This window comes from Manihot esculenta, chromosome 12 (assembly GCF_001659605.2).
Source record: "Manihot esculenta cultivar AM560-2 chromosome 12, M.esculenta_v8, whole genome shotgun sequence".
Classification (NCBI taxonomy): Eukaryota; Viridiplantae; Streptophyta; class Magnoliopsida; order Malpighiales; family Euphorbiaceae; genus Manihot; species Manihot esculenta.
This window is the reverse complement of record NC_035172.2, coordinates 33,727,251-33,742,886: the sequence shown is the minus strand read 5'-3', so window position 1 is coordinate 33,742,886 and position 15,636 is coordinate 33,727,251. Positions and strand designations below refer to the sequence as shown.

General features: G+C 29.9%; 1 protein-coding gene across 1 annotated transcript; it reads right to left on the bottom strand.

The window, feature by feature from the left end:
- Nucleotides 1-10,796: 10,796 nt before the first annotated feature.
- On the bottom strand, nt 10,797-13,071 carry LOC110628083 (homeobox-leucine zipper protein ATHB-6). The gene is made up of 3 exons (XM_021774551.2): nt 12,458-13,071; nt 11,844-12,220; nt 10,797-11,755 (listed from the first exon to the last, which is right to left on the bottom strand). Exons 1-3 carry the CDS (start codon nt 12,516-12,518, stop codon nt 11,267-11,269), a joined length of 927 nt encoding a protein of 308 aa, XP_021630243.1. The 5' UTR covers nt 12,519-13,071; the 3' UTR covers nt 10,797-11,266.
- Between the last annotated feature and the right edge of the window lie 2,565 nt (nt 13,072-15,636).

Below are 15,636 nucleotides of genomic sequence, written 5' to 3'. Positions count from 1 at the left end.
AGGAAAGAGTGGGAAGGTCAAAGATGTTGACCATATGATTTAAATGGTAAGGAAGGAGCCGTTTGCCAGCGCACAAGAACAAAGTGCGTCAGTCACACTCATGAAATTTGTCTTGAACGGCGCCGTCTCATTCAAACTTCATCACTGTCTCTTTCACCTAATTACTTCTACGCCACCCGCCCTCCAAACTCATCCTTCCTTTTCTTTTTTTATTTAAAAAAAAAAAATGTTTTCACGAGTATCATGCTCCAGTTTTCTGCCCTTTTCTAGAACACAAGCTTTTTTTTTTTTTAATATAGTTTTAGAAATTAAATTCGAAAAATAATATTAAATTTACCATTAAGATATTAGCTTTCTTAATCAAGTCGATTAGCAGCTTAATTATAATTTAGCTCACACAAAGAGAAGAGTCTGCCCAATCAACTACGCAAAATGAATAATCATAAACCAACCCATATGAACATATTGATTTTGATGCTGCACTATGCATTTATAAAAACATAAAGGTCCCCATCACATTGAGGATCATGATGCCCTATGCACATCACCATTCTTTAATTACTTGATTTTTTCTTTATATATTATTTAAATACGTGCTGTTAAAATTAAATTAAATCAAATATTTAAAAATATTTAATTTATTACCATCACTAAATAAAAATTAATAAATTAAATAATAGTGTATATAATTAATATAGTTATAGGGATAGAGATCCAATACCCAAAAAGATATAGCCTTGGTGTAGACACTTTAGAGCTTAGAGCATATCTTAAGATTCCCTAATGCTTTACAGACAACATTAAATCCTTGATTTCTTTTAATTAATTTGAAAAAAAAATTCATAAAAAATTTAAACAAGCTAAATATGAAATTAAATATTTAAAATTTCATAAGAAGATGAACTCATATATTTACAGATTTAGTCTAATGATAAGTGTATTTAAATAAATCTGAGAGGTTTTAAGATCTATTTCTGATTCTCAATTTTCATTAAAAAAAAAGTTTTATAAGAGGGTCATTTCGGGACTTTCACTACTTCTACTAGGTTGATAGAGAAAGTTGTGGCATGCTTCTTGGCTAAGAGGTCCATTTCATAGTTATCTTAGATATAACAAGGAAAGAGATGTAGCTTCCTGCCCAATAATTAATAATGGTTTTGCTGATTAAATTTCCGTTTCGTGCTAAATATAATTTAACTGGTGGATTAGCCAGAAATTTTTATTATTCTTCATTCTCAAATGGTCTGATAAAACTGACACATGCATATTATTCTTGATTCACAACGTAAAGGATTCATGCACTTGAATTCAAAAATAAAGTATTAATTCTCTATAGCTATGCATGAAGAAAGTGGAGCATGCCACCCTATATGTTAGCTGCTTCCATAATTAATTACAGATAAGAGAACAAAACTAGCTAGGGTTAGGGTTTCCTTTTCTTTTTTTAATTAATTAAGTAAAGAGAGGTGAGTGGGGGTAGGGGATCCCTATTAAAATAACTTAACGTGAAGCACCTGAAGCCAGAAAATGAAGCAACAAAGAGAGATTCTAATTTTATTATTATTTTTTATTTTTTTATTAAATATTGGGTTCATAATAATAATACTTAATTTTCAAATAGTAACAGTATGGAGCAATAGCTAGAGATGTGAAAATGGAAGCAAAGAGACACATTCTTATCTTCTTCCATCTCCAGCTTTCCTGCAAATTTCTACGTGACAAGGACTAGGGATGAAAACGACATGGTTTGTTCCATTAAAGAAGATAAAAACAAAGAACAAGGGCCCACATCACATGCATCCACCAATCACTGATACAAAGAGAACGGACCCCACAAAAGAGGGACCACTCTTCCCCCACAATTTCAAATCAAGAAAAAACATTACTATTTAGTCTAATAAATTTATCAGTTCACCTCTTTATTTTAAAAATTATTTTAAAAAATTTATCAATTAATTTATTCATTAATTTTACTCATTAAATATTTTATTATTTAATTTATATAATTTTAAAAAAATTATTAATTCTTTAATTGGATTCTCTTCTGTTACCCACAGGGCATATCAAACATCTGCATCACAGCATAAGAAAAAAAAAAAAAAAGGGAAATGGAAAAGTGAAGCAGTCAATAAAGTCCAATTCCATGGCTCGCCATTCACAGGTGAAAAGCGAACCACCTTATATAAATAAAGGGGCCATATGCAGCTGCAGTCTATACAAGATCATGCGCCTTCACCATCAATTAATTAATATATGCCCCATTGGGTTCGCCCATTTTCTTGAGCCATCACCATCTGCTGTTAACCCTAACTCTCTGTTTTTATTAATGATTTTATCACAGTAGTCCATCAATTTTAAATGCATTTTTAATTTAATAATTAATAATTATTTTTTTTCTTTTAATTTTAAAAATCTAAAAAATAGAGATTTCAATTTCAGCGTTATGCTATATTATACCCATCAATACTTGTTCAATCTATTATTAAATTAATATTATTCAACTTATTGAATTTATATTAAATAAAAAATAATAAAATTTTTTTTTTCCATAATGTGTAAAAGATATTTGTTATAGATTTGATGAAGACAGGTTAGGTTTAAAAGTGTTGATCCTTCTCATAGATTGAAGAAGACAAGTTAGATTAACTATTTTGAATGTGTAATGAAATGAATGACATGTTAGGTTTGAGAAGCAATCACTTAAGGGAGACAACAATTGGGTATGCCTAAATTTCTTATTTCAATATGTCTCCTCTTATTTCAAGAGAGGCAATTTTGGCTGGAATATGTCTAATATTTATTTTCTTTCTATATTTGAAGCATCATCCACACCACATTTGGGGTTTGATGATTCAAGGTCTTAAATTATTTACTTTCAAAATTTATTTTACTTAGAGTCCTTTATTTTTTTTAAAAAATTAATAATTATGGATCGATTTTGATCCCGGCGAGCGGCTCTAATATCAACTGTATAGTTTTATTTAATTTTTTAATTCTAATTTTGAGTGATTGAGATTAGGTAATGGATCTTGTCATTTGAACGTCTTTTGTGGTTGATAAGTAAGGAAAGACTTCATTTTAATCTAATTTTATCTTTAACACTGTAGGAAGAAACTTGACCGTCAATAATAATAAATTACGAACCGTGCTAATACGTCTACGCCTAGCGATTCACGCTTCATTGATTTTTTATTTAATTGAATTTATATTTATAACAGAGATGATAGTGCTAAGTGATTTTTGATGGTTACAGTAATTTTTGTTAAAATTTAATTTTATAGTTCACTGATCTTTTATTTAATTGAATTTAAATTTATGATAGAGACGATGTAATTTTTGATGGCTACAGAAGTTCCTATTAGGGTTTAGTTTTATTTGGCTTTTTGAGTTTGTGATTATAGTTAGTTTACCTCTTTACTGAACTTGTTTTTCTTCTGATTTATCGAACTTTTAATGTAATTAATTTTATATAATAAAAATAAAAAAGAATGTAATTAATTTTATATGGTAAAAAAAAAAAGAAAAGAAAAGGGGTCCCATCACCCTACACGTGTAGATGAAAAGATACAAACAAAGCACAAACAATCACGAAAAGCAAAAGTCAGAACATGTGCATTAGATCAGAGAGCTGAGCGGGTTTTGCGCATCTTGCCAAAATCGTACGCTCACAATTGAATGCATTCCGATTTTAAAGGCAAAAGACTATTGCCTTTTTCCCACTCCCCACTTCACCGTTACGTGCCTTTCTTTTTTTATTTTACTTTTCTGAAAAATATAATTTGATTTTTAAAGAAAAATTAGCTGATAAAATAAAAATTTATTATCCCAGTTAAATTAGCCGAAACTTTGATTAAGATTTTCAATTTATTTTATATATTTTTAAAATTCGAATCTTTAAAATTTTTCTAAATCCTGCGTTTTTCAATTTAGGAAATTCTAAGAATTCATTTATGAAGAGAGATAAATGAAAATTGTCAATAATTTATTTTATAATATATTTAAATGATTGATAAATTGTGAATAATTTATTTTATTTATTAAAATTAATTAATAAATTTAATTATTATTTTCTTATTATATATATTAAAAAAAATTCAGGAATGGTGAAAAGTAAGTGTATAAGATGACAAAAGTGAGGTAGGGATGAATTGAAATGGGACCATCTAAAAGCTATGCCTCCCAACACTTACATGTACGAAGACTTTATTAGGTTTAAATAATTTATTTTTTTTTTAAAAATTATTTTTTACTTTTTAAAAATAATTTAATTAAATTAGAAAAAATAAATTTATTTTTCTCTTTATTAAAAAATAAAATATATTTTATTTTATTTTTATAAAATATATAATATTATAATAATGAGAAATTACTAATTAATTTTTTAATTTTAAAAAATAAATTAAAATATTTTTAAGATTTTAAAGTCTACCCATTAACCACTTCATTAATTTTTACAGATAAATGCTATAAAAAAAATTAAAATACACGAAGATTTTTTATAAATATCTAATTAAATTAATGAAAGTTAATTATTTAGCTCATAAAATTTCAATTTGTTATTTTAATGGTTAATTATATATTAATTAGGCTATTGAACAGTGAAAGCCAAATTATTAAATTACTACTTTCCAATTATTTGTATGAATATCTTGTTTAAACATATAAAGTAAAATTAACATTAGAATGTCTGATTCATTTCATAAAAAAAATTAAATAAATTTTAATAAAATTATACATAATTTCATTTAAAAAAAACTTTTTAAATTAAAAATAAATTGAACTCTTTTATAAAAAAATAAATTGAACTCTTTTATAAAAAAATAAATTGAATTTTTATAAAATTTTTATTTTAGAATTAAATATTTTATACGATTTTTTCGAATGAATTATTAATTAATAAATTGATTAATTAAATATATATATATATAATTTAACGCACTCACAAATTTAGTCTGATGATAAATGCATCTAAGTAAATCTGAGAGTTTTCAGGATATAATCTCTCGATCCTTAATTTTCATTTCAAAAAAAAATTAAAAGTCGAGTGTATTTAATTGTTATTATATAAAATTAATGCAACTAATCTAATTATTTTTTTATCACATTTTTTTCTAAAATAAATTCTATTCTTTGATTTTAAATTTAATCCTAATTTTTAATTTTGAAAAATTAATTCAAAATTAAAATTTTTGTAATTATTTTATCCTAATTTATAATCTGATTTACGAAGAGTATGTCATTATTGAACTGGCTTGCTAAAATAGTATTTTTAATTATTAAAATGAGTCTTATTTTGACACATAAACAACTATAATTATTTTTTAATCATAAGGCATATTTATAATTTTTCCATGGTTAAAAAAGCCCTAAATTGGAATATTCTATTCCAATTTCAGATCCACGATAGGAGAATTAGTTTTAAGCTTAATGATTTCAGAATGATCAAACTCACTGAGAAGCATTAACAAAGTGGTGTTCATCGAAATGAAAGTGAAAAATCAAAATAAAAAGACAATAAATTAAAAAAGGAGATATTTAATTATATATAATTAAAGAAGAGTCAATTTGAGATAAAAATTTGTCTTGCTATTCAGAATAGAGATTGAGATCGCACAAAATAGAGGATAAAAATAGTTATTTAAATTTGAACAATACTAAAATTAGATACCATATCAGATAATTAAAAAATATAGCTAACTGAAATTAGTTGGATTTGGAAATTGATGACTTTATTCAGATATTACAATATGTCGATAATCTGATCTACTTTGCAATCATACTAATTTAATGACTCAATATCTTTTAAATAGGTATTATAAAAAAGTTAATAAAATATCAATAACAAAAATGAGAAAATAATATTACTACAGTGGACGTGACTTGACTCAATAACAGATAAGAAAATGGAAACTAAAAAATTTGGACAAAAAATAACTAATAAAGACTAAATTAAACTAACGTTAACTATGTACTAATTTTAAATCAATTTTCAATACACTGCCTTAATTCAAAATTGCACACTCCAAGTTGATTTCTGAAATAGACATGTTTGTCTTGAAAAAGTGACTTTGTGAGAATATCTTTCACTTGATTATTTGTACTGCAAGAATCCTTCTTAACCAAATTCCTTGACATACTGATGAAATTGCAGCTACATATTCATTTTCTTGAACTTTACAACTTTTAAACCATGAAATAAGATCAAAGGTGTTATAATAATCCACACTTTATTACTATAAATATTCTTTTACCATAAGTTGAGCTTTTTGGTTTTGAAATTGCCTTTTACTTGAAACTTTGTTCTAAAGACCCATTTAACTCTAATGGCTTTCTTGTCTTTAGAAAGATCCTCCAATTTCTAAATTTCATTCCTTTGAATTAGTGTAATTTCATCTTTCATAGTATTGTACTACTCTTCTTTCTCCACTGCTTTTTTAAAAGTTATTAGATCAGCTACAAACAATACTTGTGAAGTCTCATAAATTTCAGCCAATGATCCGAAACTTCTTGGAGGAGTTTAATTTTCAAATGAAGATGAGTTTGCTGAAATTGAATAAGTAGCTTGTTATATTTCAATTGAACTTTTAATCTGTACGCTGTCTGAATTTTCTTGCCAAGGCCAACTTGCCTCTTCATCAAAGACAACATTTCTGCTCACAATTATTTTACCACTAATAGTATTATATAACCTATATACTTTAGATTGAATATAATAACTAATAAAAATACATTTTATTGATTTATCATAAGTTTGCTATAATTATGAGAATAAATCAAAGCATAGGTAATACAATAAAAAATTTTCAAATGGCTCACCGGGAGTCTTTTACCACTCCAAGCTTCAAATGGTGTTTTGTTCAAAATAATCTTTGTTAGTGATGAATTCAGCAGGTAAACAACAATTGCAATACTTTCTTCCCAAAAACCATCTGGTAATCTTTTGGCCTTTAACAAACTTCTTACCATTTCCACCACCGTGCAATTTTTTTGTTCAGCCACTCCATTTTGCTCTGAAGTATATGGAGCTACTAATTCTTTGTGAATGCTTTCATCTTCATAACATTGATTAAATTCATGGGACATGAACTCTCATCCTCTATCGATTCGACATGTTTTTACACTTTGCCCACTTTGCTTCTCAGCAAGTGTCTTAAATTTCTTGAAAACCATAAAAGTTTTTAACTTGGATTGCAGAAAATACACTCAGCTCATCTGGCTGAAATTATCTGTGAACAATAAAAAATATTTGCTCTCACCAAAGTTTTCATGGAACCACACAAGTCAACATGCACAAGCTCAAGAATTCAGTTGCTCTTCTAGACTTTCTCATAGGAAATGATTTTTTACACTGTTTCCCATAAATACATAATTTACACAAATTTAGAGACTCTATTTTAGGTAATCCAAAAACCATATGTTTTTTACTCAACAACTGGAGACCCTTTACACACAAATGTCCATACCGTAAGTGCCACAATATGGACTCACTACTCTCTTTGACAATAAGAGCATGATTCTCAACACTAGATACTTCAAGAGGAAACAATTTATTTTTAGACATAGAAACAGTGACTATAATCTGATTTGATTTTTTATCTCTAATTTCACATGACTTATCATCAAATAAAATAGAATATCCACAACCCATGAGTTGCTCAATACTCAATAAATTTTGTGTTAAATCTGAAATGAAATAGACATTGTGCAAGAGCTTTACATTACTGTTGCTATTTTTAATTACTATGGTGCCTTTGCCATCAACATGCATTTGCTTGTCATCAGCAAGGTTTATTGTCAACTTGTATGACTCATCAAGCTCTTTAAATAATGAATTTATGCCGATCATATGATTAGAGGGTGTAAACGAATCAAACTGTTCATGAGCTATTCGAGACTCGGCTCGATAAAAGCTTGATCGGGCTCTACTTGTTTTCTAATCGAGCCGAGTTCGAGCTCACTTTTTAGGCTCGTTTAATAAACGAGCCGAGCTTAAACTTAGCAGTATTCGGCTCATTTAACCTCGTGAGCTCGACTCATTTTCAGGCTCGCAAATAGACTCGTGAACAGACTCGCGAATAGACTTGTGAACAGGCTCGCAAACAAGCTCTTAAACATGCTTGTTTGCCAATACCAATCCCACATCGAAAGTTGAAGGGATATGGAGGATTGTGACTTCTCTATAAAAGGTAACCATTCTACATTCTTTTTAATTAACAATCCTTCTACATTCTTTTTTATTAGTTTTGGGTTTGAGAAATTTCAATTAAATAAAAAAATTTAATTTAAAAGTCTCTTAATGATTTTATAATTTAAATTTGTTTATAATTTAAATGAATTTGAATTATATTGAGCTTGTGTATAATATAATTGAGTTCAAATTCGAACTTTATAATCGAGCTTAAATGAGCTCAAATTCGAGTTTTTTGAGTGGAGTTTGAGTTGGCTCGTTAATGTGATAACGAGCTTATTACGAATCGAGCTCGAACCAAGCTCGAGTTTAATATTTATTTTATGAATTGAGCTCGAGTTTATAAATGAAACTCGAGTCAAGCTCGAGCTTTTAAATTTATTTTTTAATCGAGCCTGAACTTATCAAAGTTCGGCTCGGCTCGGTTCGATTACAACCCTTCTACTATCTAAAAACTAAATATCACCTGAAGTTATTCTACTGTCTTTATAAGCCATAAACAACTTAGTCTTCTCTTCCTCTTCTGCATAATTAGCTTGTTGATTTCGTTTTCAACAATTTGCTTTTATATGCCCATATTTTTTGCAGTAATAGCATTGGATACTGCTTCTGCTAGTTTCTTGATTCTCTGTTCTTTGTTCATGCTGCTCATTTCTTTTCCCATCGCCTCTACCAAGATCATTTCTGCCACGACCTCCTCTGTCTATGTATCATCCTTTTTCACGTCCTCTGATTGCTACCACAACATGATTAAACTTTGGGATTAAACTCCTTAACATCTTTGCAATAACAGTTTAATCTGAGATTTCTTCTCTATAAGACCTCATTTGATTAACAATTGCAGCCGCTCTTGAGAGAAAATCTTGTAGTGTCTCTCCACTCTTCATTTGGAAGGTTTCGAAATCACGATGAAGGGATTGAAGTTTAATCGTGATTGTCTTAGAATTACCTTAGTACGCCGTCTGCAAGGTCGCCCAAGCATTTTTACTAGTAGTTGCTACTGCAGTTTTTGAAAAAAACTGACTTGTTCATAGCTTGCTGAATGAAAAATAATGCTTTGGAATCCTTCTTCTTATTTTCCTTCAATCTGGTCTCTTCATTTGGGTCAAGATACCCTTTCTCAACTAAGTCCCACAAATCTTGAGACTTAAACAGAGTTTTCATCTTGATACTCCAAAATTCAAAATTTTCACCTTTGAAAACAGGAATTGCAGGTTGAGAAATACTCACAGCGTTGCCATTTGATGCCATGAGTTAACACCCAATGTTATGAATGAACGAGGCTTTTGATACCACTTTTGTTCGGGAAAGGGAATTGACGACAGAGAATAAAATTAATTATCTAAATTTGAACGAATGTTGAAATTAGATAATATACCAGATAGTTAAAAAAATATAGCTAACCGGAACTAGCAAATTGGATTTGAAAATTGACAACTTTATTCAGAGATTGTAATATATCTGACAGTCTGACAGTCTAATCTGCTTTGCACTGCGTTTACACTTCAATACTAACTTAACGACTCAGTGCCTTTTAATTAGACATTACAAAAAAACTAATAAAATATTAATAACAAAAATAAGAAGATAATGCCATTACAATGGACGTAATTTGACTCAATAACAGACAAGAAAATAAAATCTAAAAAACCTAAACAAAAAACAATTAACAAAAACTAAACCAAACTACGGTTTAACCATGTGCTAATTGTAAATCAATCTTCAATACCTACCTCCTCATGAGGCAGTAGCTTACTAGGAAATTCAACAAATGATGGTATTGCAGCTCTGAGGCAAAACGGTCGTGCAATATAAATTTAGGATAGAAGCAGCAGGCCGAGCCTTGTCGACGATGGAGAATAAGTTGTTGCTCCTTGTGGTCAAAATTTGGCAGCAACGCCAATCCCGACAAATCCTTTAATAGAAATGGAAGATGCTTTCACAACTCATGAGCTCGGAGCTGGAGCAGCAGCTAATAAGTGACGATCACAATGGTATTGGGCACGCCTGGCTGTTCGCCTTTCTCTCTTGTACGCATTTTGATGGCCTCCTAGCGCTTGTGAGTTGGTAAAGCTCGCCAGAAAAAATGACTTTCTAATTTCCTGCTTTCTGCATAATTTTGTGTAGAAATTAGAATATGGTATTTCAATTTATGATTTTCTAATCATGGAAAATAGAAATTATAAATATATTCTATAGTTAAGAAGTAATCATAGTTGTAACATAATATTTTATTATAATTTTTTGAATTGTAAAAAATTTCTATGGTTTAATATTTTACATTATTTTTATTTAAATCGATCAGAATACATTATTCTTATATATATATATATTTATAGAAATTAGTAGAATATATTATAAGGGGTAGTAAGAACAAAAATATAATTTTTGTTTCCGAAAGTGACAAGAATAGTAAGTACCAGGAAGAAAGCTCTTCTGTATTACATGCTCAAGGATGCATTTCGCAGCTTTTTCTAAACTAAAATTTTCCGTGAAAATTCTTGAAATTTTCCCTTTCCAAGCCACCAACTTATGATAAATAATAAGAAGAGAAAAAGCATTGATAGAATTTAAAGTGGGAAAAAAATCAAAGGAGAAAAGAAAAAAAAAGAAGAAAGATAAAGAGAAGCATGATTATTTCTCCATTACAAGAATTCTTCCCCTATAGTTTCAAGGATCGGATGATTTCTTCTTAATAACTTTTTTACAGCAAAGCGCTCCATCAATTACGACCTAATCATTCCCGCACGGCTTATAACACAAAATCTACGCCCATTTATGGTCACCTAAGCCCACGTGCTCTCTCTCTCTCTCTTACTTAGCTCCAAGAACTTTCTTTTCCAATTTTTTTTTTTGCCATTTTTGTCCATCCCCTTCCTTTGATTCTTTCTTTTCTTATGTTCTTCTTCCTTTGAATGTTCATGGACCCAGTTCTCCAATTTTCACCTTTTCCTCAATGGAGATTAAAGTAAAGAGCTTTAGATTACATAGATACTTTCATTTCCAATTTACAAAATCCTTGGAGCTAAGATACCACCACCGCCCACTATTTTTCTTTCTTTCTTTTTTTTTTTTTGTTTAATTCCATTGATCTGGACAGTACCATTGAAGAGTAGGGGCTTGCTCATCTGAGAAGAAATTGCATGCCTCTTCACTGCTAAAGAAATTGTGTTCTTCCATCTTCACAAACTGGGTTACATATGGGTTCGCTTTTGTGAACTGGAACGATGATGATGATGATGATGGTGGTGGAGGAGACATCATTAACTGGTGGTTTTGGAGAATCCCAGATGAGGAAATGGCTGGATTTGGACTGTTATCTTCGTTTAAGATCGCGCTTGAGTCGCTATCTGAGGATCCATCTTTGAAGTCTGGGAAAAGAGAAGCTCCCTGTACTCCATTGTTTTTGCTGTTGAAGCTCTCGTAATTCAGGTCTTTTATCTCTGATGCGAGAAGAGCTGGCTCTTCACTCGCTTTGTCGTCGGATTCAGCCAAGAGTATTTCCTCTTTAACAGAAACATTGCTCTCTGTGTTCTCTTCGTTGAGTTTCGCCTTCAGTTCTCTTATCTGCAACATAAACAATCTTTAAAAGATCAGCTTGCTTTGCTTTTATAAGTAAGGAAAATAAAAAAAGAGCATTGAGTTGACAACTTGCCTCTTTAAGTAAAGCTTCATTTTCATGTTGGAGGGACTCAAAATTGGCCTTGAGAGCTTCGTAATTGGCTTTGAGAACTCCATAGTCTCTTTCCAATTGCTTGGTTTTCCATCGGGCACGGCGGTTTTGAAACCAAACAGCGACTTGTCTTGGTTGCAAGCCAAGTTCTTGGGCTAGCTTCACTTTTCTCTCTGGTTCAAGCTTGTTTTCAACCTCAAAGTTCTTCTCCAAGGCCTTAACTTGATCTACACTTAATCGCCGTTTCTTCTCAGATACATGGCCTGATTCTTCTACACAAGCTTCTTCATCTAAGCTATCCAACATGGATTGAAACTCTCTCCCATAAACATGGTTGCCGTTTCTCGGACTGTGCTCGTCTAAAGACAAATAATTAAGAAAGAACAAACAAGTTAGTGGATGAATCAAAGCTTTATACCCAAGAGAATAAAGCAAAAGACAAGTTAAAAAGCAAGGCAAGTCTTGAAAAGGAAAAAAATAGTTAGAATTTTAGGTGATTATATTCAGAAAGAAGAAGACAAGCCACATGGGTTGTGTCTGAAATTTTGACATGAAGCATTAAAAAAGTGAGAAATTAATGGGTTCTCTGTAAGAACCTGTGGTTGGGCAGATAGACATCAAAGCACCAAGGGAATCAGAGCTGCCAAGTCTCTTCATGACTCTGAAAGAAAGGAAGAAAATAACTCTACAACAAAAACCAGATCTTTTGCTTTGAGATCAATTCCTCCTACTAGCTTAATTTGTGGATTTCAGTGAGAGATTCTTTAGAATTCTTTTAAGGTACAAGGTTTTTTCACTTGTAAGAAGAATTTTTGTGTATGCAACTGCTGTATACAACTGCACCACAACTGCTCTCTATTGTCTCTCCCATCTCTCTCCAAAACTTCTACGGCTGCTGCTTCTCCTCCCTCTGCACCCATCCAAAAAAGAAATAAACAACACAAACAAGCAAAGCTTTCTCTCAAAGCCAAAACAAAACCCAACCCACAAGAGAAGTTATCAAAATCATGCACTCAAGAAAAAACCATACTCTCTCTCTCTTCCCCCTCACTCTCTCTCTCTCTCTACTTCATTGCTCAATCAAATTTTTATTTTAGCTAAGACTTTTGAATTCTGCAACCAATAGTCTATGGCTGTTCATCTACAAAGAAACCAGAAAGAGAGAGAGAGAGAGATGAGTAAACAAGCTCACAACCCAGCTGGCCTTTCACAATCTCTTTGTCTTTAAATAAACCAAATGAGGGTCTTGAATACAGAGTATATGGTTAAAATCTGACTTGGGTTAGGTAAACAGAAAATGAAATGAACCCAAAATTCAATCCAAATGAAAATTTTGGTTTACCGGATATTGCCGGTTTTGGTTTCCGGCTCTTTCAATTTCGTGGTGAAAGAGTGGTTTTTTTTTTTTTTTTTTTTTTTTTTTGGTTTTTTGTTTTTTGTAATGAAATAGGGATCTGAACTCTGAAGCTTTTAGCTCTTAACGGCTCGGCTGCAGTTTAGCTGATGGAGATTTGTTGCGTCAGCGGATCATAAGCCGTCTCACTACGGCCTGGTCGGTGCGATTAATCGGGGATTTCGTAAAACTTGTCCTACGCAATTAGCACACAGGATTATTTCGCATTATTTTATTTTGCTTATTAATACAATTTTTTTTATAAAATTTAAATTATTTAGCAATATTTTTTAGTAAATTACAGATTAATTTATGATATATTACTTATTAAAAATTATTTACTCTCTGTAATTTAGAAATTATTAACAAAATAACTTTATATTCAAATTTAGTCTAATTTTATTGAAAAAAGTTATTTTCATTTTTATCAATTTTTAATTTGAAATAATTACAACTTTATCGTGTATTTAATTATTAAATTGGTCTTTTTTATATCCAAATTTCACATTTCAGTAATTATATTGGATAAAAATATTTATATAATTATTTTAATATATATTTTGCAAATATAAAATCATATATTTTATTTATTAACTATTGTTAAACATTTAGAAAACATAATATTTAAAATTCAGAAAAAATCTAATTAAATATTATTTTAATATTTTATTTAAATAATTTTTTTCTAAAAATTATGATGAAATAATTTGTAAAATTATTTTCTTATTGAAAATTATCACTATAAATGAACTTAATATTCATGAGACCAAAAATCATAATATAGAATTGAAAATTCAGACAAGATATTTCTAGTTAATTATGTTTTTAATATATTATATTTAAATAATTAAATTAAATTATTTTAAAATAAATTAAAAATCATTTATGTCTTACAAAATGAATAGTTTCAAACCAAGTCTTTAAAACCAAACCAAAATTGAACCAAAATCGACTACAAGCAAAACTGGCTTTTTTTTTTTTTTTTTTTTTCTTTTGTCTGAGAGCAAAACTGGGTTGAACCAGGAAATTTTGGCCCAAATCCAAGCGGAACCATTGAAAGCTGTTGAACCTTCGATCCTGGACCGAAATCAGACTCTGGTTACGTTTATCCACGTGGTCAGTTTTGAATGATTTCTATTTCGATCCTTGACGACAACAGTTTCAATTTCGGTCGTTTTTTTTTTTTAAGGAATTCGGTCGATTTTGTTTTTACTTTTGTATCCAATGAACTAGTTTTGTCTAGTTTGAGGTATGAGACTACCAATTAAAAAAATAAATAAATAAAAAAGGAAAATTTGTAATAAAAGAAATAAAGAAATTACGTACGTGTAAATATAAAACTTAATATATATACAGCAGGCAAAAAGAAAGGTAGCAGATGATGATGGAGCAGAAGCAAACAATAATAACAATACAGAGTGCTAGCTAGTGCCGCGTTTGTTGAGCTCATTAATTAAATTGCCTTTCCTCTCTGTACATTTTCTTTTCCGAGGAGATGAAAGCAATAATTACGAAATCTTCCCCTTGTGCTTCTGTTTTTCTATGAAATCCTTTGTCTCCACTCCTTTCGCTAAGTTGACAAAAAGCAAGAAACACACACAACGTTGCATGAATTTATATGGAAAAATTTTCACTTCTTTTCCAGTAAATATTCATAAAATTATGTAATATCATTGAAGCCAAGACGTCTATCTAGGCCCATGCAAGATGGCCCCCACGAATACCCATTTCCACACAGTTAACAGATCAATTTTTTTTTAATTATTATTAATATGTTTGTTAAATACAAATTCTAAGTCAGCAGTTGGAATTTAAGAGTCTAAAAATTGAGCTAATATGAGCTAAGCAAAACCAAAAATCCCAGTTGTAATAAGGTTCTTGAGTAGAGCTGATTTTGGATGAAAGACATCGATCTAAAGATTAGGCAGAACCAGCTAGCACTTGTCTGATACTTGCAGTGATCAAGATTGCAATAAGCTAAGCTCCTCTATGGTCAATTTCAAGCACATTGTGCCTACTCTAAGCAAAGTTCCCAAACATGTGATAATAAGCAGGCGCAAGTGGGGATTCAAGCTGTAATATGGTCATCAAAATTCAGACAATTGTGTATATAAATTAAAAGACTTCCAACTGTATATATCATACTAATTGGATAAGATGGTATGATTTTTTTTTTAATTAAAATTTTTAAATGAATATTTTATTTTTTTAATAGATCAATAGCGGTGTGTATTTAAATTAGTTGAATCAGTGAATTTCAAATTTTAAATTATATATATAAGAAAATCCTAATAAATTCTTATTTATAAATCTTTATAGGTGATTTTTGATTTTTGGGTGTATAAATACTCAATTGTATGTAAGGATTAGGCATTGGCATGT